This window comes from Triturus cristatus, chromosome 6, assembly GCF_964204655.1.
Source record: "Triturus cristatus chromosome 6, aTriCri1.1, whole genome shotgun sequence".
Classification (NCBI taxonomy): Eukaryota; Metazoa; Chordata; class Amphibia; order Caudata; family Salamandridae; genus Triturus; species Triturus cristatus.
The window spans coordinates 109,125,156-109,150,955 of record NC_140589.1 but is presented as its reverse complement, the minus strand read 5'-3'; the positions used below and the strand labels follow the sequence as shown (position 1 = coordinate 109,150,955).

The 25,800-nt window shown below is 46.4% G+C and overlaps 1 protein-coding gene across 1 annotated transcript in view; it reads right to left on the bottom strand.

Moving 5' to 3' along the window:
- Positions 1 to 1,418: 1,418 nt before the first annotated feature.
- LOC146816469 (uncharacterized) overlaps positions 1,419 to 25,800 on the bottom strand; it is a 396,549-nt gene continuing 372,167 nt past the window's right edge. Inside the window, exons 7-10 of the mRNA XM_085610300.1 lie at positions 6,457 to 6,648; positions 5,612 to 5,711; positions 4,634 to 4,752; positions 1,419 to 4,199 (exon numbers count right to left, since the gene is read on the bottom strand). Coding sequence (XP_085466426.1) covers positions 2,172 to 4,199; positions 4,634 to 4,752; positions 5,612 to 5,711; positions 6,457 to 6,648 — 2,439 coding nt within the window. The 3' untranslated portion in view covers positions 1,419 to 2,171. The remainder of the gene's footprint in view (positions 4,200 to 4,633; positions 4,753 to 5,611; positions 5,712 to 6,456; positions 6,649 to 25,800) is intronic.

Below are 25,800 nucleotides of genomic sequence, written 5' to 3'. Positions count from 1 at the left end.
AAGAATTTCTCTTGGTGTTGTTCCAATGTACAGATACATAGACTTAAATTACGTTAACATTTGACTTTTAACTATGTATTTCCCCTGTACTAAAGCTATACAAGTCAGATAAACTAGATGGAAAACCCGAGTTACAAATTTCAATGCAACTCATAACAGATTACCAATGGCAAAACATGTGCATGATAACGTCTAATAAATACATTATAATCTTATAAAAATCACAAATGTCATCTCTATGCAAAAGCATTATCCCCAATGTACAGATAATGCAAAATCTATCTGGCATAGAAATGCTCTAATTTCAACTGTCTCCTTAAAGCAAGTTAAATCATTTAAAATTATCAGTAGTCTCTACAAGAGATAAACTCTGTTACCTTTGGTTCAATTTTCTACCCACAACACCTGAAGCCTGCAACTAAAATTCCTAGACCGGTTAACCTTGCCTCATATTAAAGCTCAGTTGTCAGGTGTCACTAATGCAATCACAGTTACATCAATACGTGTGTCTGAAAGGATAACCATAAATGTTAACAACTCGAAGAACATTTATGAATATCAATGCACTAACATTTTCTTGTACAACGTTTACAGATGTTTGCATGGGGAAAATCGATAAACTCCATAAATCTGTTGCCCTCTTCCTAGTCAATATACTGAGGACGCAGTAAGTTATTTTCTGTTTTCACTAATGTTCAAGCCGTGATAAAGATGCACCACTGTGGTCCTCCTCAACGTCAAGGTGCATTAACACTAGCTTGTTATACAATGACCTTTTCACAAGTGTTTGATTTCGATCAGCTAGACCACTCCTCGTTAGGGCAAGAAGATGCACTCAAATGAAAACTCTAGATACGAAGCAGTGAATAGTTTTCAATGTATGCTAATTTCAGGTAAGTAGACAGTTTCCATTATAGTTCATGATAATGGACTGGGCTAAGGATTTTGGAATAGGACTTTCAACAATGTAGGATACCAAACAACATTAATTCTGTCTCTTCAAAGTTATCATTTAAGTAGGTTGGGAGACAGATCAAAAATATTGCCAGCATGGCGTCCTATAAAATCTGCTGGTGGCGAGATGTATATTTCATTACTTGGATACAGCGGTTTTAAATTGTGCTTAAGCACCACAAATACCTGTGCCCAAAGGGGCTCCCTGAATCTTTTAATGAGTGCTATGGGGAACCTACTGAAAACAGTTTCTATTAGTTTTCATGCTTCATGTAGATGGTCCTTGTTCAACTTCAACTGGGAAATGTATGCACATTTTGGGAAAAACAAGCCACAGCAGTATCTTTTGCTCCATCTCTGAAGTGGTTCATAGATCTTGGCAACACTACAACGAAGCTTATCGGTACACTGGATACGTAGCAAATACACAACATTTATAAAGGTTCACGGACAAGATACAACAATTAGCAGATTTTCGTTTTTTATTTAAGGAGTTAATAAATTCAAAACCTAGATACTGTACTTCAATTCTGTATTATAAGGATTATCTGATCTCTACTTAGAATGTAAATCCAATCATTTGAATCAATACCAGTGTATTTAGTCCCATCAGGCATTACTTCGGTATTGGCGAACACGATGAGTCTCAGTTCCTCAATTCCTACGAAACATTGTGTCATAGGCCAGGTAATACTGGCAAGCACTTGTTTCTTTTCATTCCTCTTGTGCACGAAAGTAATGAGATTTACACAGGTCTGTAGAACCAATATCAACACTATTCTTCCTCTTTGTGAACTCCTCAATCACGGCCAAGAATGACTGAAGATTTATATTATGCAAACTCCGTTCATACATCCTATTTTACATTAAATAACATCACACAATTTCCCTATGCTTAAGCTTTTCTCCTTGGAATAAGAAAACCTTAGTTCTCACTATTCACCCTTAGGACCGACTGAAGGATTTACAGTCATGTTGACAAATGCTCAGATTGCAGCCTTTTTTGGATGTCTGCAGAGTAGAAACTATATAGTCTGCCCTTTCACACAGTTACACCAACAGCCTGAATTGACCGCATTTTCCACGCTTGCTTACAGACAGACACTTCTTGTTCCCTTGAACACATCTAGACTCCTCTATGCACTGTCTTTCACCAATTTTCAATGTCTATCACCCAACTCGGCAGCTGCTAATATTTTATAGTGTGTCACACCCGATTATTCATCAGATGCCTCTGCACCAAACGCATCATCCTCACTGACCTGATCTTGAATATCTGAAGCTATTGCAGTTTCAGAGCCCACAGAGAAGATAGACTCGATGGCCATTTTCTCCTTGGGGTCTGGGAGCTTTCCAATAACATTTTCTAACTCTGAGTCAACTTCTGGGTCACATTCTGAGGAAGTACACACTGAATCATCTTCATCTTCATCACACTGTGAAGTCATTTGCTTTTGCTCAGTCTCAAAAGAAGAGGAACTTTTTGTGCTGCTACCATAAAAGATGTTGTACAAATTTTGAGCACTAGCTGAAGTCGAGCCAAATGCTGGTTTCTGTACTTTTTGTAAGCTTTCAACAAACGAATGTGGTTTTGGGGGTGTTGATGGAGGACGAATAGGAAGTGAAAGGATTTTCTGGTTAAAACGTGACACACCTGGAGCCACATCAACTTTTGGAATGGCAGACAAGTAGCTTGTGGGGTTTAATAAGGACTGAGGCCTAATGAAACGCTCCTTATGATCACTTTTGATTTCCTTGGAAGTCTGAAGGAAAGATGATCGCGGTGGTGGAATATTAGGTTTAATAAACGGTGGAGGTGGAATAGAAGGTCTAACAAAAGATGGTGGTGGAATATTAGGCCTAATGAAGGACGGTAGTACCACATTAGGCTTAATAATTGGTGGGGGCGGAATGTTGGGCTTCATAATGGGGGGAGGAATACGTGGCTCGATAGGTGGAGGTGGGATTTGGGGCTTTACTGGTGGTGGAGGAATCGAGGGGTCAATTGGTGGTGGAGGAATATGACACTGGAGAGGTGGAGGAGGTATCCGGGCCTGGATAGGTGGTGGTGGAATGCAAGCCTGCATAGGAGGTGGTGGAATCTGGACATGTATAGGCGGCGGTGGAATCTGGACATGGATAGGAGGCGGAGGAGGCATCCGTGGCTGCATAATCGGTGGTGGAGGAATCTGGACATTGACAGGTGGTGGTGGTGGTGGCAGAGGCGGCTGCGGTGGTGGCAGAGGCGGCGGCGGTGGTGGTGGTGGTGGCTGCTGCGGGGGAGGTGGCCGTGGCTGTGATTGGATGAAGGTCTGTGGTACCACTGGAGTCTTGAGCAAGGGTTCTTTTTTGGGTGGAGTTTTCTCCAGAATTGGCAATCCATGTAGAAATGACTTTGGAACCATTGATCTGGTAGGTTGGGAAATTGGCTCCTTTTTCTCAGATACTTTATCTTTCTCAGTTGCATTCAGGCGCACCTGTTCCCCACCAAAAGCCTTTGATATAAGACCTGGATCCAAAACAATATCAGATTGGCATCTCGCTTTCACTACGGGAAGAGGTTTAGAATAATTACCAGAGGAGGAAATAGATAAAAATGTATTTAAAGGAGCTGGCTTGTTAGAAGTGTTGATGCCAGACTTCTTCAAACCCACGGCAGAAACAGGTGAACTAGCACGCATTTTAAATTGTGTTAAAGAACCACCAAGAGTTCGGGGAAGTAAGTGGGACAAGCCAGCCTTCTTAGAGAGTTTAATTGCTATAGATTTTGACTTCCCAATTTGCACTTTCGGCTTTTCTTTGCCACTGTTTTTCTTCTCTTCTGTATTCACTTCTGTTGCAACACTTTGAGCAGTTGTTTGGGGTGTATGCTCAGGATTTTCCTGGCTTGCTCTAACTAAAATGGAACTGGGCACAGTATCCTTACTAGGGGATTCCTTCTCATCCTTACCACTCTTTTCTTGTCCAGATTTTAAATTATGTCCAGCCTCATTTTCATTCTTGCTCTTTTCGAGACCCACTTCATTACTAAGGTCGGTGTCCTGTTTAGGATTTCCACTGTCTCCTCCTTTCTTTGCCACCTTAGCCAACTTAGGGTTTGTCACATCTGTTTTTTTGGAAGTTTCATCTATTTTATGTTTCAGCTCGCTCGTCTGGCGTTGCAAAGCATTTGTGACTTTACTAAGCCCCATTTGCTTCTCCAGCTTTCTTTTCTCTTCATAAAGCTCATTTTCATCAGCGTATTTCTGTAGAAATACAGAGCAGTGCAAGTCATTTTGTTATAACTACTTCTTCAAAACAGAAATGAATCAACATACATTTACTCAAGTCATGACCAAAATTAGTCGTCATGGTGTAAAATATATGAAAGGCAATATTCATATGCATATTTAAGATTCTGCTGCAAACTGAAACAATTAATTCAAAAGGGAACTTGATAGGGTGTGAAAAAATGACAATTCAAATAAGTCAAGAGAATTATATTAGTGAAAATTGGAGTAGGAGCTTTGTAAATGAATTGATGAAACATACGGCAGCAGATAGTTTGATGTGTAATAAAGTTGGGTCTTAAAGTATTAGTTTAAAGCTGGAGTACATTCCTGCTCATAGATTGAATCAGGCATGTACAATAAAGTTAAAAACCCAAGTCACCATTAACATGGTACATGAGTGGCAATACCTTATATGAGTGGTTGTGATCTGAGCACTTTATATGCTGCTCGGCACAGATCTGGTCTCCAAAAAACTGTTTACAGAGCTGACAGTAAAACCCTGTAAAGGGCATCAGGAATTCTGGTCCTAAATATAAAAAGCGAGAAAGAAGAATTATAAATATTAGGAAACATCAATGTGCATAGAAAGTGATGTCGGATAAAGATCACTTACTTCATAAGCTGCTGACCAATAAGTCACAGAAAATAAAGTAAAAGCAACACTTCAGGTACTTACATTGTCACACTTTCCTTTCTTAATTCCCAAGAGAAGAACATCAAATTACTTTTTAAACTGTAAGTTACCAAGTTCAAAATAGCCATCTATAAAGCCACTACAAACCTTTAGAGCACACAAGCACTGAGACAAACACAAAAGACGATTTAGTATATTTTCAAGTAACACTGATTTACACTAGCAGAGCATTCAGTATGGTCAAGGTACACACCCATAGCCTCCAGGTAACATCTGAGTCCCCTACGAGTAATGCCAAGTGTCAAAAAGGAATGTTTTTGTACATATTGTACTCAGTAAAACTACAGATCATTGGAGATATCTCAAAAACTACGATTTGCCTTCGCAGAATAGGGGGGGACTAATATATTCGGATAACAAAGCCATGTTAAACAAGACAATCACCCTGACATATGTTTCAAGATCAGTTCATCACCATTGTACCTACTGAGGTCTCATTGCTGACTAAAGCCACAAAAAAGCATACTTGTGTATGTTCCTTCACAAAGAAAGCTACATTTATGAAAGGGATAGAGGATAAATAACGTTTGACAAGGACAAACGTTTAAAGAAGCAGGCATATGGTTTTACGTGATTACTACCATGCTTTAGAAAGGGGTTTCATTTTGATCTATGCCACAAAATACTTTTTCTCACAATAATCTACATTTACACAAAGGAATGCAACTTTAATGGAAGGTTGGGCACACACCTGAGGCTGGGACCACAACTTTTTTAGGGTGTTTGACTTCATCCTTCTTGTTTTCATCTTGGATGTCTGCAGCCCATGGTCGCTTGTAAGGATCCAGTGTCTATTTGCACAGTGACATAAGTATACAGGCTCATACCAGAACATTGAAAATACATATAGAAATTATTTACATATTACTTACTTGAAGCAACAATAAATATTTTTAGGAGTTTACAAAACACACCATGTATTTTTCCCACAACATCCACCCCCTATAAACGTGTTAGCAAAATAACCTAGTGAAAAGTAAAAAAAAAAGAAAAAAAAAACCTGAATAAAATGTATAATTCCATTTAGGTTTTCTCAAAATTACTATGCTCGTCTAAATGAGAGAAGGAATAGCACTTATGCTCTCATCTGTGGTGGTGAGCAAATATTCCAAAACTCATCTGATATGAGCATTTGCAACTCACTTTAAAATGCTTTAATGCACGCATTTGAGCATTTTTCCTGTCTGCCAATGCGCTACAATCGGCACCTTGCACAATACAAGGATGTCCAAGTGGCTGAAGCAGCAGAATCGAGCAGTCATATGTACCAGCTAAACCAAGATCAACCACTCTGTTCCCAGGTGATAGCCTTGATAGCTGAACTACGAACGCCAGTGGTGCAAATACGTAACACTTTAGTAAAAACTAACTTAAAATGGTATGAAGAACGTGCAGAATTGCAGATTTTTAAGAGATTGTTAAAATCTATATGTAAAGCAGAGCTAATGGTTCTATCTGAAAACATATACCAAAGAACCATTTCTACTTCTGGAAATGAAATGCATTCTTGAACCGAAAATAAACATGTATACATACCTGTCGGTGCTTCCTGTTGTGCATGTGTGTGAGAAAATCAAACATAGTCCCACAGACAATGTTGCATTCTCGACACCAGTGACTTCCTGCATCAAAATATATGTAAAGATCTGCAGCTAAGACGTCCGATTTAGAAGAAAAATGTGTGGACACTGTGCGTTCCGCCTTTGACGTCTCTTCGGCATTGGACTCCTAGGTTGAACAAATTAATCATGTCAGGAAGGACAACATGAACTGGGTGATACAGCCAGTTTTAAGCAACCTCAGATAATACGAGGCTGAAAATGGACAAGCATGTTTACTTAGGACACTTTTAAGTGTGCATGGCAGGGTTAACTGTGCACAGCATAGCTGTAATGAGAATCTGACTGCAGTGCAAATACGTTGATAAAGGAACGAGGGAATTCAGAAAAGTCACCTATGTAGCCATTTCACCTGCAAAAGAATGCTGCAATGAGTCACCTTGTTGACATTTCCAATGTGTCTTGAACCGTACTTAAAAATTAAACACTGGTTTTAGGAGGCTGGCTTAGTATATGGTGCTCACTTTTGTAAGTGTAGCACCCTGCACTAATCCAGACAACCCTCATGGTGATATTAGTGGTTTTAGACAACCTTAGAAAGCTCTCTAAGTGGTAGCTGTGAAGAGCAGCCTTTGGGCTTAGTCCACAAGGAGTGTAAAGCAGCTTGTTTTACCAGAACTTAATTCTATTGGTATAGGCTAAGAGAAAAAGAACCACACAATGTATTTATAAAAATACTTATTTATTATAAGACACTCACTAACACATAACCATATCTCCTACCCGGAGATATAACACAATGTACTTAACACTTTGCATAGAAAACAGGTAAGTAGCACAAATACACAGTGTTTGCCAGGGGGAGACCAAACCATATACTAAAATTAAAGAATGCGAATCATGACTCAAGTCAAGACTGGACCCAGAAGACGTAGAAATGCTGGGGACCCAAGGAACCACCAGAGGTAAGTACCCATGAACACCCACGAAGGTCGTGTGCATAGTGGAAACACGACCGCGTGCTCAATTCAAGTCAGTGGGTAAGTCGCGGTTGCAATTTTACAGAATAAGGACCCTTCCCAGTGGACCCTGAAGAAACCCAGTGGAAGACAGAAGGTTGGAGAGCCAACCCACCCGTGGATACCCTAGGAACCAGGATACCTACACCAGGGAAGCCGGGTGCATAGGTGCGAAGAGCCGTCGGAAATTGCTGTCAAACCCAATGGAGGACTTCAGGAAAAGGCTGCTGACGAGAAGGTGAAAGTGTACGGTGGAACCCAAAGAAGGATTCAAGATGAGAGGTACCTGCAAGCTGAGGGGACAGAGTCTATGCCACCCAGGAGTGGCCAGGAGGCACGGAAAATAAATGCCCACTGATGGTGGGAGATGCAGGAGAGTTGATGATGACCGTGGACTAGGCGACGCTGAGGAAGACCAAGAGCCGTTCATGAGCTGTCCCACGTTGGATCTCGAGAGCGGAGGTATCGGTGTCTGTCGGGAGCACCATCAAGCCTCAGCAACTGCTAACAACGTGGCAAGCAAAAAAGGTGCAGTGTTGGGACCAGCAAGGTCCAAGTGACTCACTACGCACATGGAAGTTGGAATAGGCCCAGAGTAAGAAACAAGTTACTTACCTGTAACTTTGGTTCTCCAGTATTGGTAACTTTCATCGATTCCCATAGCTTGTATCATTCCCCGTCGTCGGAATGGGAGTCTCGGTATCCCAAATAACATAGCAGTAGGTACAAAAGAGAAAGAAAAAAGGCCTAGGCCTCATTCCCTTTTGTAGCATATCTACCTCTTCTTGTAAAAGAGACCAAAACAAAGCAACAACCGATCAGATTAGCCTCACCCCACAGAACCTTCCTGAGAGAAGCTCAGAGCCTCAGATTTTCGTAGCCGTTGTGTAACAGTACAACCAAACCTGCCGAGGGCTGAGCTTTCCCAGGGGAGGAGGGAGGGCGCATGGGAAATTATGAAAGTTACCAATACTGAAGAACCAAAGTTACAGGTAAGTAACTTGTTTCTTACTCCAGTATTGGAACTTTCATAGATTCCCATAGCTTGTATCAGAGTAGCTAGCAGTAAGAAACACATTTTGCCTCCCTGAGACATCTCATTGTCTATAACTATATATCACCATACTTTACTTTGTGCATTCTTTTTTTTTGCAAACATAAAAGTACCATGCAATCACATAAGAAAAGTACATAGCAAAATGTGCAAGAACCATACAAAGGAAGGAGGGAAGAAAGGAAAGCTCAACACTCAATGGAAGAGGTTCCTCAGGACTGCCTGGCCCCCAGCCGTGTCTTCCTGTGCCAAGGTCTCCAGACAGTAATGTCTTGTAAAGGTGTGCACGCTGCTCCAAGTCGCAGCTCTGCAGATGTCTTTAATCTGGACCCCCGCAAAGAGCCGTAGAAGAAGCCATGGACCTCGTCGAGTGTGCTCTAATTCTGCCCCCTAGAGGCTTGTCCGCTGCAGAATGACAGAACTGTATAGCACTGGAGATCCATCTAGCAATACCCTGCTTGGACAGGGGTAACCCTTTGCGGGGAGCACCGAATGCAACAAACAATTGCGAAGATTTTCTAAAGGCTTTAGTACGGTCCAGATAAAATTTCAAGCACCGCTGCACGTCCAGCGAATGAAGTGCCATTTCCGCCGGTGTAGACGGTTGAGGAAAGAAAGCCTTGAGAATCACCGGCTCATTTGAAAGTCCGAAGGCACCTTTGGTATGAACTTTGGATTAGTCCGTAGAATGACGGTATTCCTTTTGAATTGGAGGAAAGGTGTCTGAATTGTAAGAGCTTGCAATTCACCAATACGCCGTGCTGACGTAAGAGCAAGAAGGAGTGCCAATTTCCATGAGAGGAACTTCAGATCCGCTCGATGAACCGGTTCAAAAGGAGGCTTCATCAGCTCGGTGAGAACCAAGTTCAAATGCCATGTGGGAGGCGGAGGCCTCACGGGAAGATAAACTCGAAACAGTCCCTTGAGAAATTGCTTGACAATTCTAGAGGACCAAAGAGACGGTGCAGAGGCAGTGCGTCTGAAGCGAGAAACTGCAGCCAAGTGCACCTTTATTGAGGAATGAGCCAAACCTGCCTTAGCCAAGGACAGGAAATAAGGAAGAACTTGATGAGGCTGAGACAAAAAGGGATGCACACCTTGCTGATGGCACCAGATGCAAAAGCGTTTCCATTTGAGACGGTAAGTCTTGTTAGTGGAAGGGGCTCTAGCATGAGAGAGAACATCCCTTATTTCGTTCGAGAGAGGAAGATCTAGGAACTCTCGCTGCTCAGGTGCCATGCTGAGAGGTGCAAGGAACGAGGATCCGGATGCCATATCTGGCCCTGGGACATTGCGAGAAGATCCGGAATCGTCCGTAGAGGACGAGGAGGGACCAGAGAAAGAAGGTGAAGCTCAATGACCCAAAACTGCCTCGGCCATGCTGGGGCTATTAAGATCATTTTGCATGGTTCTGCCTTGTTCTTCTTGAGTATCCTTCGCATTAACGGAATGGGGGGGAAGTGTACACAAATGCGCTTGACCAAGCTATCGAAAGCGCATTCCCCAGTGATCCGCGATGGTGAACTTTGCTTGCGTAAGACTGGCATTTCCGGTTTTCCGGGGCGGCGAAAAGATCTATCAAAGGTTTTCACCACTGGCGAAAAATGTCCTCCAAGACCATCTGGTTTAGTTCCCACTCGTGGCTGATGGATGAAAGCCTGCTGAGCCTGTGCCCCGTTTCGTTGAGGACCCCTGGAAGGTGTTCCGCTGTGAGAGATATTCATAGATATGCACCAATGCCCGCTGACCTGCAAGTCCTGAAGCACCGCACCCCAGCCGTCCAGCGAGGCATCTGTTGTGACAACATGAGGAGTCGGATTGCTTACGAAGGATAGACCGCGGGACAAATTCTCCTCCTGTGTCCACCACAAGGCGGCGTCCCTCATCGCCGCTGTAATAACCATCTTGTCGTCGAAAGAGCCGTGAACTTGTTGCCACTGCATGTCTAGTTGCTCTTGAAGAGATCGCATCCGTAATCTGCAATGGGGTATCAGAGGGATGCATGAAGAGATCACGCCTAGCAGGGATTTGTAACGGCGTACTGAAAGACACCTTCTCAACAGACGTGCCAAGGATTTCAGCTTTTCTTGCCTTTCGACAGTTGGGGAAGCCTTGTTGAGAGACGTGTCCAAGACAGCACCTAGGAACCGTGCCCTCTTGGACGGACAGAGCGACGACTTCTCTCTGGTGAGAGTCAGACCCAGATTGTTGAACAGAGCTGTACACGCCCCAACTGTTTCATCCGCTAGGAGCCTGGACGGAGCCTTCAGCAACCAATCGTACAGGTAGGGGAAGATTTGATAATGCCCCTTCCTGAGGAAAGCTGCTACCGGTGCCAGCACTTTGGTAAAGATCCTCGGGGCAGAACGAAGTCCAAAGGGTAACACCCTGAATTGGAAGTGGCTCTTGGCTACTGTGAAGCGTAGAAACCTCCTGTGGGCTGGATGAATAGGGATGTGAAAATACGCATCCTCGAGATCGAAGTGGCCATGAAATCTCCCGGGCTGAGGATGTGAGAAGTTGGCCTGATATATGATGTCACTAGTTCTAGTGTACACCTTGTATCAGTCCAAACAACCCTTATGGTGATTGGTTGTAAAGTCAACCTTATAGACCAGCTATCCTAGTGGTAGCATGGACAAGAGCAGTCTTAGGCTAAACTCTGTATGGCATGTGAAGCCAGCTGTTATACCATTTGCAACCCCATGAATACCAAATGAATGGACACCACAACAGATATATTATAAAAATAGAATGTATTTATTCTAGTCAAAATACCCTCAGCACTCTTTATGAGATTCGAGGTAAGTACAACACAGTCTTATTTAAGCATACATAAGTCACACAGGTAAGTAATACAGTTAGGCCCTAAGGGCCACGCAAACCATATACTAATTAAGTGGTATAAGAACCACTGTCACAAACACAGGTTAGGCCTAGGCCTAGGGAATCGCTGGGGCTATACTATCCTATCAGTTGCTAGGCAGTGGGAGGCCCACAGGATTCAGGTGCAGAGTGGAAACACTCACGCGTAATGCGTTAAAGTCAATAGAAATAGTAGTATTTAGTAATTAAGAGTTTTAGGACACTTCGGAAGGAACTAGGAGTTAGAGACTTGGAAACTAGACACTTTAATAGTCAATACCCTTGTGAGCACCGGAGTACTCAAGTTACCTAGCCCACGGGCTGCGGGTGCATAGGTGTGAACTTGCGTCGGGTTTCGTCGTCGACTCCTATGGATGCCTGAAGAAAAGATGCTGACAGGCAGTCAGTGAAGAGTGTCCGGTGGATTCCAAGGATGGAATCAAGAAGGAGGATACCTGCAAGCAGAGGGGACAGAGTCTAGGTCACCAGCCAGGAGCCAGGAAGGAACCAGGCGATGTCGTGAAGATGCAGGTGAAGAGGTGAAGCTTGTCGCAGCAGCCACGGGACCAGGAGGCGTCGAGGACGACCAGAACCAGGAGGCGAGCTGTCCCACGAGGGCTCTTGCTGTCGGCGGCGTCGATGTCGAGTTGGGACACAACAAGCCTTGGCAAGCGCAACCCACGCAGAATGAAGGATTCGCTTCTGTTGCAGACCAGGAAGGCCTGAGGTGCTTCTCTTTCACAGGGAAGCAAGGACCAGTCTGGAGGAGCCAAACCAGCGGTGAAAAAGTCAAAGGTTCGTCGTCACAAAGGCTACTAGCCAACAGGCAAGAAACCGGACAGACGCGTTGAGCAGGAAAATGCAGAAGGGCCCCACGCAGAACTCGTGGAGTGTGGAGGGCTGTTCTTCGGTGCAGATGGTGCTCGGGGTTGGGGCAAGTAGCCAATTTTCCCAGGTAGCCGGTCCCACGTCTCTCGTCGCCTCCACGGATCTCAGCTTTGCTGTGGATGTGGATCGGGGTCGGAGAAGTCTGGAAGTCAAGGCGCTGGTCGGGCTCTGCAGTCAGTTCCTCGTAGAACGTTGAGCAAAGTAAACGGCAGGTCGCTTGAAGGTGCCTGTTTGCACAGGGTGGCCACTCCTTGGCCACAAGGGAGATTCTTCAGTCTTCTTCTTTCGTCGAATGTCGAAGGTCCAGAGTTTCTGTTCAAGTTGCAGGTTCAGGATAATCTAATCTCCTGGGGCCCAGCTACCACTCTTATACTAATCTGGGGGGCCGTGTTACCTGCTAGGTCCCTCCTATGGGTGGGACCAGGGAGGGGGGTGGTTACACCCCCTTCCCTTTGTCCAGTTTCGCGCCAGGACTGGGGCTGGAGTGCCCCAGCACCAATTTGAACTGGACTATGCATGGGACACCGTGTGTGCCCCGGGCAGTGTCTCGTTTCATTCATCCCTCCCTGCCCCAATACACGAAGTCCTGTCTAGGGTGGTGCTAGCACCTCCCACGGCAGGAAACCTATTGTCCAAGCCTCCCTCGCTGGAAGGACTCCCAGCAGCAGGAGGTCAGACTTGTGTCTGTGGCAGCAGCATCCATTTTGTGATGCTGGGGCTCTGGTTAACTTTAACCGTGTAGAAGGTCTTCAACATGTCTTCTTCCTCTAGAAGGGAGGAATAATATCCTCATCCCCAGAAATGGGATGGGGGTATTATTCCAAAGTGTTAGACACCTTACACGACATGTTTTGATATAGCCAAACCATAGTTACCATAACCGCGAGGATTATAAGGCACTTTAAGAGTATATGGTAGGCGATATCATAGAACAGCTATAAGGACATGGTTCCGAAAGCTGCAGACAGGCTCAGCTCATGCTAGAGCACCATCTCACATGTTACCAAGCACTCTGCCTTCAGGATTGTTAAGATCTGCCATAGGAGTGACTGAAAGGTACACATGTGTCTATATACAAGGTAGGAATAGGAATACTATGCCTAAGCAAGGGGTGATTACACGACCTTGCACCAGCTGTGTGATCAGCCAGTTGTGTCATAATGGAAGGCCAGCCAGGGGTGGCATAATACATGCTGCAGCCCCTGGTAGGCCTAGGGTACACCTATGCCCTGGGTACCTAAGGTACACTGTACAGGGCCCTAGAAGGTGATCCTTACCAATTGGGTTATGTACCTAAAGTACATAGTGTGAATTTGGAGAGAGAACAGCTGGGCTGTGGGTCTGATTAGCAGGCCCACAGCCACATCTAAGTCGAAAACCAGTGAAGCAAAAGCAAAAAGTGGGGGTGAACATTGAAAGCAGACCCTACTCTCCTACAGAGGAGACGCAAGATATCCTGGAGACACACCATCCGAAAGGATTGACAGATGAGATAGGCGTTGAGCTCCCTGAGATCTAAAATGGGTCGCCATTTCTCCGGCGTCTTCTTGACCAGGAAAAACCTGGAGTAGAAACCGTCCCCCATCTGAGACAGGGGAACCGGTTCCACTGCTCCCTTGAGGAGCATCTGATGTACTTCGAGCCTTAAGAGATGCAGATGTTTTGAAGGCATGGCGACAGGGGGCTTGGAAGGTGGCATATGAAGAAACTCCAGCGTATGACCATCTCGAATGATGTTGAGGACCCAACGGTCAGATGTTATCCGGGTCCAGTTCTGGAGGAAATGGGACACCCTGCCTCCCACAGGTGTCAACGGGGAGGAGGGTACAGTAGGCAGAGCCAGAACGCCGCTATTGTCTCTTGGAGGAGTCACGTCCCTGGCGAGCCCGTTTCCCTCTAGTGGTTGAGCGAGAGAAAGACGAGGACTGGCCTTGTCGTTGTTGGTACTGCGGGGGATACGACTGGGGTGTCAAACCATAAGAAGAGTACCTTTGTTGTTGGTACAAGCCTCTGTAGGACGTGGTACTCTTCCCTCTGGCCCCACGGAAAGGCACTTTACGATACTGAAGCGTGCCTAGAGACCTCGCCGTCTCCGTATCTTTTTTAATGCCCTGGAGCGCATCATCAACATGTTTCCCAAACAAAGCCTCCTCATCAAACGGGAGGTCCAAGATCTTGTTCTGAACCTCCGGTCGGAACCAAGTCGCCCGGAGCCAGCCCTGCCGACGAAGAACAGCCGCACCTGCCAGTGCACGGAAAGCTGTAGTGGCGTTGTCCATGGCGCAGTCAATCACTTCCGCCGACGTAGCCTCCCCCTCCTGAAGAATTTTCTTGGCCTCCGTCTTGGCCCCCGATGGAAGTTGGTCCAAGTAAGGCGAAAGGTCACACCACATTTGGCGATCGTACCTGCCAAGGATCGCCAAAGCATTAGCTGCCCTTACCAAAAGACTGGCCATAGAGGGGAAACGTTTCCCCGCATTATCAAGGCGCCTGCCTTCTTTATCCGGAGGGTTGGTGAGTGGTGCCGAAGGGTTACGTGACTTGCGTTGCGTCGCCTGGGATATTACCGAATCCGGCCTTCCAATCAAGGACGCTGGACTGTCCTCAGGCGCCTTGTACTTCTTTTCGAGGCGCGGCAAAACCGGAATCACCGTAGCCGGGTTCCTCCTAGCCTTCAAACCCTTGTCCCAAAGATGGCCAACAATGGGAATTGAACGAACCACTTTCCTGTAGGGTTGCTTATAATCTAACAGGAAGCATTCCGCTGGGGCCGATGGCATAGGAAGCTGGAATCTACTGGAGGCTCTTTCCATCAGCTTGTGGAAACCCCCAATATCTGCCGGGGGACAATCCACCGGATCAAGAGTAGGGAAAGCCGGATCTGGAATGACAGTCCTCCCACTCAACACACTGATTAGACGTGTTGCCAACATCTTGATCCTCATCAGAGGAATCATCCGGAACAACCTGGATCACTGAAGACAACCCTGGGCTGGAAACTTGCAGTTGAGAAACCACCTGAGGCGGTTGCCCTGGGTAAAATTCTGTAGGACCCGATGGAGTAGGCACAGTATGCACTGCAGACAAAGTCGAAGACTGAGGAGCATGAGAAAACCTCTTCCGATAATCATGTAACATGCCCTGGAGATCTGCCAGGAGTGATGAAGGAACCGCAACCATACCCTGGCCTGCGCTGTCCTGACGCCCTTAGGATGGTGGATAGGAGTACCCAGGCGTGTAGTCGCCCTCTGAATCAGTGTCCTGACATTTCACCAGCAGTTGTGAAGGACTATGGGCATAACCACAAGAATCCTGATCATCCCCATTAGTCTTCTTCTTCTAATAACAATGCGGGAGGCAAGGGGGTCACCCTCCTTGGTGATGTCATATCCGGTGTTATACGTCTCAAGGAAATTGTAATCCTCTCCGTCGACGCGGTCGTCGTCGGAATCTTCGGCGTCGATAATGAAACCATCGTCGACGAGGTCGTCGTCAGAAGCTGCACCGTCGGCGACTGGATCGTCGACGAAGATATGGGCGTCGTCGACACCGTAGTCGGCGACACCGTCGACACTCCCGCCGTCGTCAGAGCTCTCGTGGACGGCACCGTCGTCGACACTCCCGTCGACACGGACGTCGATGTTGGAACAGAAGGCACCGTTGACGAGCCGGTCGTCGGCTGGACTTTTTTAAGTTGAGGTTTAGAAGTGGTCGTCGGAGTCTTCAACTGCGTCGTCGACGATCTAGAGTCCTTTTCTGACCTCTCTGAAGATAGAGAAGAGGGCTTCTTGAACGCCACAGTGGATACCACCACTGCTGGGCCAGTAGAAAGTCCTTCCCTCTCCTTTGCACTGTGGTGAGGAGATTTACTCGGACTCCGGCTCTCAGACTCACGGGGGGGGGGGGGGTCTTTTTTGAGGCCTTAGCAGGGCGGTCAGAGGATGGCGAAGGGGAACCCCTACCCCTTTTCACTGACCTGCGAGAGGAGGTGCTAGATGAAGAATCCTCACTGTCACTGGATGTAGCACCCTTCCGTGACTTAATCTTCTGGAGCCACGTGAGAAGGCGACCCTCACGGTCCCGAAGGGTCTTTGTAGAAAAGGTGCGGCAGATCTTGCATTCCGCAGCCTTATGTTCCGGGTACAGGCAATGAACACAATCCTTATGCCTGTCCTCCACGTAAAGCCGTTTTTTGCCACAGGTGGAACAAGGCTTGAAAAGTGCTTTCTTCTCCTTGTCAGACATTCCAGAAGGAAAACAGCAACAAGTTGGAAGAAAAATATTTTGAAAAAAGCAGTCAACAAAGTTGAAGTGAGCAGAGCTCAAAGGAGACTCCCTAAGCACAACGTGCGGTAGAAAATCGGAGGCTCTGAGCTTCTCTCAGGAAGGTTCTGTGGGGTGAGGCTAATCTGATTTGGTTGTTGCTTTGTTTTGGTCTCTTTTACAAAAAGAGGTAGATATGCTACAAAAGGGAATGAGGCCTAGGCCTTTTCTCTTTCGCTTTTGTACCTACTGCTATGTTATTTGGGATACCGAGACTCCCATTCCGACGACGGGGAATGATACAAGCTATGGGAATCGATGAAAGTTCCAATACTGGAGTAATCAAGGGAGCCCACTGGAGTCAAAGAAGACCCTCAAGAGGATCCGGGAGTCACAGGAGGACCTCGAGCAGCTCAATTAAAGATGCAGGCCCACGGTGCACGAGATGCGGTGAGGATGAAGATCTTGGTAGTAGGATATTTTCGAAGCTGGAGCTTCTTGGAACCCGAAGATCTCTGGTGAAGAGAGCCAACAAGCCTTGGCAACGGCAAGTCGACATGATGCACAGGGTTCAGTTCCTGCGGTTCCAATGAGGGATTCTGGCCTCTAAGGAGTTAAAGAACCACCACCTGTATTGCTGAGCCTTTCGCAGTCTGTGGGAAATTCCTTCAGGTGTCTTGGATGTCCACAGACCTTGGAAGGATCCTGTATGGAGCACAGGCACAGACGTTGCAGCAGACGAGCAGCATGACGACACCAGCAGCAGCAGGAGTCTTTCCAGTTGCAATCTCGGCACCCAGAGCAAAGTCCCGCGAAGTCCAGAGTGCCCAAATGGTCGAAGATGAAGTGGTGTCTGATTTGAATCTCGTCCAACGACAAAACTAGGGACCCACCCACAGATAAGCCCTTAATTATCCAAAGAAAAGTGTTGGGACGATTCAGGGGTCCCTTCCAGGTGAGGGGTCGGACAGTGGGGAGGATACTCCAATGTCCTTTGCCCAGTTTGCGCCAGAGCGGGAGACAACGGCTCCCTGAGCTGGTTTGAACTGAAGTATGCAAGGAGGGCACCAAATGTGCCCCTCAAGCAGACTGAGTAGCGCTGGCAAGTGCCCCCACCCTTTCCAAACACACTAAGTCCTGTATGGGAGATGGTCACACCTCCCTGTGACAGGATACCTTTTGTCCTGCCTTCCTCTGCTCAAGCTTGGCTCAGCAGCAGGGCAGAATTGTGTCTCTGGTAGGCAGCAGCTATAGTTTGCTATCCGGGTCTAGAAGACTGCTACCGGGAGCACTGAGGGCCTCCCAGAAGAGCTTCAAAATGCATGGAATCATACCTCCCACACCGTTTCCGGGGGGGGGGGGGAGAGGGGGTATGAGTCCAACATGTTTGATACCAAACACGACAGGGTTCATTCCAGACAGTTTAGAGATGGTCATCGCGTAATGATGCATGGCCACTTTATATCTTGTAATGGCTGATGTACTTACAACCCGGAAGAATGGACTCCCAAGGTTGTAGGGGTGTCCCACTCATGCAGGGACACCCTCCCACTAAGAACTGAGCACCCTGGCTTCAGGATTGAAAGGTCTGCCTTAGGGGTGACATAGTTTTTAAGTGCAGTGACCTCAGATATAAGAAAACGTATATCTATCGTAAGTGGTGCTAGCACCAGCTTACACAGGCTGCAATAGCAGGCCTGGAGTCACAGTTTGAGTGGTCTCCCTTGGGTGGCATAATACATCCTTAAGCCCATGGGAGACCCCTGGTGTACCTAAACCCTGGGTACCTTGGTACCATATACTAGGGACTTATAAGGGTACATTAACCCACAAAATAGGAGAGACGAGGGACAACAATGTCTCTGACTCCCTCAATCAGACTTAATCACACTCAACAGAGACAGAGGAAAACAGAAAAAAGCAAATCTTGCAATCAAGGATGCAGAAAGTGGGAAAATCAATAGATTTTATAATACTGCCCTCACACACCCGAGAGTGTCATGCTTCATCATTGGGCCGCTTCATACACCAAGGTGCAGACCAACACCTTTGGTGGAGCGCAATTTTTTTGGAGAGTGAATGATGAAGAAAATGGTGGTGAGGGTAAAGTATAAAGGACAGAAAAGGTAGAATAAACACACTTTCGTGCTATTCAAAAAGAAAGACAACAGATAGTCTCTCAAAATCAAGGGACCAAGGGAAGCAGAAAGAAATTAAAACTGTCTAGGGGTTGACTTTGGTACTTTATTCGTGTCAACCTCTGGCAGGGTTAAAATGAAACGTATGGGGTCTCTAGGGCAGGTAACGACCCTATAATCCCCCTGCTAAAACCAACATGTTTCTGCCAGTTACTCGTGTGCCCAGAAGGGTCACTCTGGCATTCGTCAGGGTGTTGGTCCCTATGTAGTACCCCTTGTCGAGTACTTATTACCTTGGGTGTTTTGGACAATATGCCCGTCTCGCTCTTTTAGGAAATTCCAAGAGGAGGAACATATAAGGGTTTACGAAAATTTTTCTAAACCCGGGGCTGCGGGGGCGGGTGCTCTTGTAGTCACACTTACTCCAAAGAGGCACCCGATCCTTTTTCCCTCCGTCAGTCCTCTGCCGAATAAAGTACCAAAGTCAACCCCTAGACAGTTTTAATTTCTTTCTGCTTCCCTTGGTCCCTTGATTTTGAGAGACTATCTGTTGTCTTTCTTTTTGAATAGCACGAAAGTGTGTTTATTCTACCTTTTCTGTCCTTTATACTTTACCCTCACCACCATTTTCTTCATCATTTACTCTCTAAAAAAATTGCGCTCCACCAAAGGTGTTGGTCTGCACCTTGGTGTATGAAGCGGCCCAATGATGAAGCATGACACTCTCGGGTGTGTGAGGGCAGTATTATAAAATCTATTGATTTTCCCACTTATAAGGGTACACCAGTAGTCATTCTGGGGTGTACCGAAGTACTTACCATAGCCAATTTAGGGGAGAAAGCACAAAGACATGGGTCCTGGTTAGCAGGATCCCAGTCAAACTAGTCAGAAACCGCATAACACCAGGCAAAGAGTGGGGGTAACTGTAGGAGAGTAGGGTCTGCTTTCTATGTTCACCCCCACTTTTTGCTTTTGCTTTACTGGTTTTCGACTTAGATGTGGCTGTGGGCCTGCTAACCAGACCCACAGCCCTGCTGTTCTCTCTCTAAATTTATACTATGTACTTTAGGTGCATAACCCATTTGGATAGATCACCTTATTGGCCCCTGTACAGTGTACTTTAGGTACCCAGGGCATAGGTGTACCCTAGGCCTACCAGGGGCTGCAGCATGTATTGTGCCACCCCTGGCCTGGCCTTCCGTTATGACACAACTGGCTGATCACTCAGCTGGGGCAAGGTTGTGTAATCACTCCTTGCTTAGGTGTAGTATTCCTATACCTAACTTACATATAGACACATGTGTACCTATCAGCCACTCCTATGGCAGGCCTTAACAATCCTGGAGGCAGAGTGCTTGGTAACATGTGAGATGGTGCTCTAGCATGAGCTGAGCCTGTCTGCAGCTTTCGGAACCATGTCCTTATAGCTGTTCTATGATATAGCCTACCATATACTCTTAAAGTGCCTTATAATCTTAGACGGTTATGGTAACTATGGTTTGGCTTTATCGAAACATCTCGTGTAAGGTGACTAACACTTTGGAATAATACCCCCATCCCATTTCTGGGGATGAGGATATTATCCCTCCCTTCTAGAGGGAGAAGACATGTTGTAACCTACTTACCCGGTTAAAGTTAACCAGAGCCCCAGCATCACAAAATGGATGCTGCTGCCACAGACACGAGTCTGACCTCCTGCTGCTGGGAGTGATCCCGGCAAGGGAGGCTTGGACAATAGGTTTCCTTCCTTGGGAGGTGCGAGCACCACCCCAGACAGGCCTTAGTGTATTGGGGCAGGGAGAGATGAAAAGAATGAGACATGCCTGGGGCACACAAGGTGTCCCGTGCATAGTCCAGTTCAAACCAGTGCTGGGGCACTCCAGCCCCAGTCCTGGCGCGAAACTGGACAAAGGGAAGGGGGTGTAACCACCCCCCTTCCAGGTGCCACCCATAAGGCGTGACCTAGCAGGTAACCCAGCCCCCCAGATTAGTATAAGAGTGGCAGCTGGGCCCCAGGAGATTAGATTATCCTGAACCTGCAACTTGAACAGAAACTCTGGACCTTCGACATTCGACGAAAGAAGAAGACTGAAGAATCTCCCGTGTGGCCAAGGAGTGGCTACCCTGTGCAAACAGGCACCATCAAGAGACTACCCTTTGCTTTGCTGAAGTTCTACGAGGGACCGACTGCAGAACCCGACCAGAGCCTTGACTTCAAGACTTCTCCGACCCTGATCCACATCCACAGCCGAGCTGAGATCCGTGGAGGCGACGAGAGACGTGGGACCGGCTACCTGGGAAACGTGGCTAGTATCTTCCAGCGCAGCTTCTGAGGCACCCTCGAAGCTGTGCACCGGGGATTGAGAAGCCCCAACCCCAAGCACCATCTGCACTGAAGATCAGCCCCCCACACTCCATGAGTCCTGCGTGGGGCCCTTCTGCATTTTCCTGCTTGCCGCGTCTGTCCGGTTGCTTGCCCGTTGGCTAGTGGCCTTTGTGACGACGCATCCAGAAATCTTCACCGCTGATTTGGCTCCTCCAGACTGGCTCCCGCTTCCTTGCAAAAGAGAAGCACCCCAGACCTTCCTGGTCTGCACCAGAAGCAAGTCCTCCATTCTTCGTGGGTTCCGCTTGCCAAGGCTTGGTGAGTCCTAGTCCAACTTCGACGCCGCCGACAGCAAGAGCCTTCGTGGGACAGCTCGCCTCCTGGTCCTGGTCGTCCTCGACGTTCCCTGGTCCTCGTGGCTGCAGCGACAAGCTTCACCTTCACCTGCAATCTTCACGACATCGCCTGGTTCCGTCCTGGTTTCCCCGTGGTCACTGGCTAGTGACCTTGACTCTGTCCCTTCTGCTTGCAGGTCTCCTCTCTTCTTGATCCGAGCCTTGGGATCCACCGGACACTCTTCACTGACTCCCTGTCAGCAACTTTCCTTCAGGCATCCATAGAAGTCCACGACGAAACCCGACGCAAGTTCACACCTATGCACCCGCAGCCTGTGGGCTAGGTAACTTGGGTACTTCGGTGCTCACAAGGGTAGTGACTATCCTAGGGTCTAGTTTCCGAGTCTCGACTCTCTAGCTGCTTCAGAAGTGTCCTTAAACTGTTAATTGCTAACAACTACTATTTCTCTCGACTTTTACGCATTACGCGTGAGTGTTTCCACTCTGCACCTGAATCCCGTGGGCCTCCCACTTCCTAACTGTTGCTAGTGTAGTGTAGCCCCAGCGATTCCCTAGGCCTATCCTATTTCCGTGACAGTGGTCCTTATACCACTTCTTTAGTATATGGTTTGCGTGGCCCCTAGGGCCTAACTGTATTACTTACCTGTGTGACTTAATGTATGCTTAAATAAGACTGTGTTGTACTTACCTCTAATCTCATAAAGAGTGCTGAGGGTTTGACTAGAATAAATACACTTTATTTTATATATATATATATATCTGTTGTGGTGTCCTTTCATTTGGTATTCAAGGGATTATATATGGTATCACAGCTGGCTTCACATGCCATTCAGAGTTTAGCCTAAGACTGCTCTTGTCCATGCTACCACTAGGATAGCTGGTCTATAAGGTTGACTTTACAACCAATCACCATAAGGGTATTTGGACTGATATAAGGTGTACACTAGAACTAGTGACATCATACATAAGGCCAACTTCTCACAGTAACCATAAAAGCAGATCCTACTTTCCTACACTGGTTTATATATAAAGATTAGTTGTATGTGTTTCAGTGCAAATAATGTCTTTAGAAAAAATATTTTATGAACGTTCATGGATGAGAAGATAAAAGAAGACTTGCTTCCAACTAGGCGTCAAGTAAAGAATTTGCATACAGCTTTCTGACAGAAAACGGTCTGTATTCTGGAAGACACACCCAGGGACTAATGCCTGGACAAAGCCATACCAATGTCTGCAATGAAAAGGCGTCTTTGGGATACAGCATTGCTACAGTTTTCCTTTTGGAATTAACTCGAAGGCTGAGAAGGGTAATTTACTTACCTGTAATCCTAGTTCTCTTCCAGGGGTATCCTCATCAACGTCATAAGCACTGAATATTCCCGCCCAAGTGCGGGTACCACGGAAATAATAAAAATTAAATATGAAAAACATACATACAGCTCGATATATATACATACAGCTATATATATAGCTATATATATATATATAGATATATATATATATATATATAACCGCTCCACTTGTACCAATTTCTCGCACTCACGAACGGGTGCTGTTCGGCGGAGGGTGCTCCCGCCAATATTCACGCTGCACGCCTCCTCTCACTGCAGAAAAGACACAGCACTCACGGGGGAGAGTCAATAGATTTATTTTGACTCACAATGCTCCAACCAGACGCGTTTCGGCAACGCCTTCCTCGGTGGTATAAGGGCGCGCCAGAAACTGCCATTTTTTATATATTTGCATCTGACCACATTTCCTGTTTAACAACATCAACAAAGGACTAATTCATACATGTTGTTCATCAGCGCCATATTGGAATGGTATATACATCGTTTTACCGATTATAGTTAAATGCTTCAGGTAAATTCCCCGATAATAGCATAAATGTTTGTACTCATATAATTCATATTTCCAAACATACATACACTGTATCACGCCCTTGAGGGGCCATTGTACCTACATATACATACATGGGATTATCAAAGCAATCTGTTTCATACCCATTCGTGGATTAGAAAGTTCTTAACTTGCAGCACCCCATACACGGTATATTGTCTGGTATGTCCATGCGGTTTAAGATACATTTGAAGTACCATTCACCAAACAAAAATCCGCATCTTAGAACACACACGAGCAATAAAAAAATCGGGATACAACGTATCCCGTTGCAAGACACTTTCAAGCACATCATAACTGTAATAGTGACCTATTAACTTTTTTTTGCATTAGATCATGTGCCTGTAAACATAAGAGGAGGGGACTGAGTAGCTAAATTGAGAAGGTTAGAGTCAGGGTACATCATAGACCTTAGTACTAAGACCCCTGGGGGACTTAATAGTAACGAGGAAGAAAACAAGTTACTTACCTGTAACTTTGGTTCCCCAGTATTGGTAACTTTCATAGATTCTCATGCTTTGTATCATTCCCCGTTGTCGGAATGGGAGCCTCGGTAAACAAAAAATATATCATAACCATAGAAACAAAAGAGAAAATAGGCTTAGGCCTCATCTCATTTTGTAGTTTATCACCCTCTTTGTGTAAAAAGAGACCAAACTTTTGCCAGGACCAATCAGCACAGCCTCACCCTTTGGAACCTTCCTGAGAGAGCTCAGAGCCTCAGATTTTCGTAGCCGTTGTGCAAACAGCCAATACCTCAGTAAACCGGCAGAGCTTTCCCAGGGGAGGTGGGTGGGCGCATGAGAATCTATGAAAGTTACCAATACTGGGGAACCAAAGTTACAGGTAAGTAACTTGTTTTCTTACCCCAGTATTGGAACTTTCATAGATTCTCATGCTTTGTATCAGAATAGTTCGCAGTAAATCACAAAAGCACATTTTGGTAGACACTTGGCCTTACATAACCATCTCAGTGTACAGTAAAAACTAGTACATGGTAAACAAGAAAAAACAATCATTACTGAACCAAATGTGCTTACCAGGATGGAGGGATTGTAGGGAAAGCTCACCTCTCAATGAAAAAGATTCCTGAGGACTGCTTGACCAACAGCAGCGTCATCTCGTCCCACCGACTCCAGGCAGTAGTGTTTCGTGAAGGTGTGTACACTGCTCCACGTTGCTGCCCTGCAAATGTCTTTGATAGCCACTCCAGCAAAAAGAGCCACTGAAGACGCCATCGCTCTTGTAGAATGAGCACGGGCCCTTCGGTCCAAAGGTTTGCCCGCAGCCTGATGACAGAATTGAATTGCACTGGAGATCCAGCGGGAAATGCCACTCTTAGCGAGAGGCAATCCCTTCCGTGGTGCACTGTAGGAAACAAATAACTGTGTAGACTTCCTGAACGATTGTGTGCGCTCGAGATAGAATTTCAGACATCTCTGGACATCCAAAGAATGCAATGTTCGTTCCGCCTGGGTAGAAGGACGTGGAAAAAAGGAATTCAAAATCAAGGGTTCATTCAGATGAAAATCCGAAGGCACCTTCGGGATGAATTTTGGGTTGGTTCTCAATATTAGCACATCCTTCTTGAACTGCAGAAATGGCTCCACTATGGACAGAGCCTGGAGTTCACTAACCCTTCTAGCCGATGTCAACGCTAAGAGGAGGGCTAGCTTCCAAGAGAGGAACTTCAAGTCCGCCCTGTGAATCGGCTCAAAGGGAGCTTTCATGAGCTGAGCCAGTACTAGGTTGAGCTGCCAGATCGGTGGAGGTGCTCGGACCGGAGGATACATCCGAAACAACCCTTTAAGGAACTGTTTTACAATCCTCGCGGACCATAGAGATGGCCCCGATGTCTTTCGTCGAAAACGGGATATGGCAGCCAGATGTACCTTGACAGAAGAGTGCGCCAGACCTGATGTAGCCAGCGACAGGATGTAAGGTAAAACCTGATGTGGCAGGGATTTATAAGGATGGAGTTTATTCCTCTGGCACCACAGACAAAACCTCTTCCATTTTGCCCTGTATGTCTTATTAGTGCTTGGCGCCCGCGCCTGAGACAAAACATCCCTGCACTCCCTGGAGAGATTCAGATGACGGAATTCTCTGTATTCAGGAGCCACGCTGTCAAGTGTAGTGACTTCGGATCCGGATGGAGCACCTGTCCCTGATCCCGCGACAACAGATGGAATCAGCGGCAAGCGAATTGGGCGATCCTGGAAGAGAAGCAGGAGTTCCGTGAACCAGAACTGCCGGGCCCACGCTGGAGCAATGAGAATCATCTTGCACGGTTCCGCCTTGACCTTCCTGAGAACTCGAGGAATGAGAGGAATGGGAGGAAAAGCGTAGCAAAATGCGCCGAACCAAGCAATCGAAAGGGCATTGCCCAGAGATCCTCAATGGGGAACCTTGCTTGCGCAAAACCGACATTTGGCGTTCTCCGGGGACGCAAAGAGGTCTATGGTCGGAGTACCCCATATCTCGAACACTCCCTCCAGCGTGGCTTGGTCTAA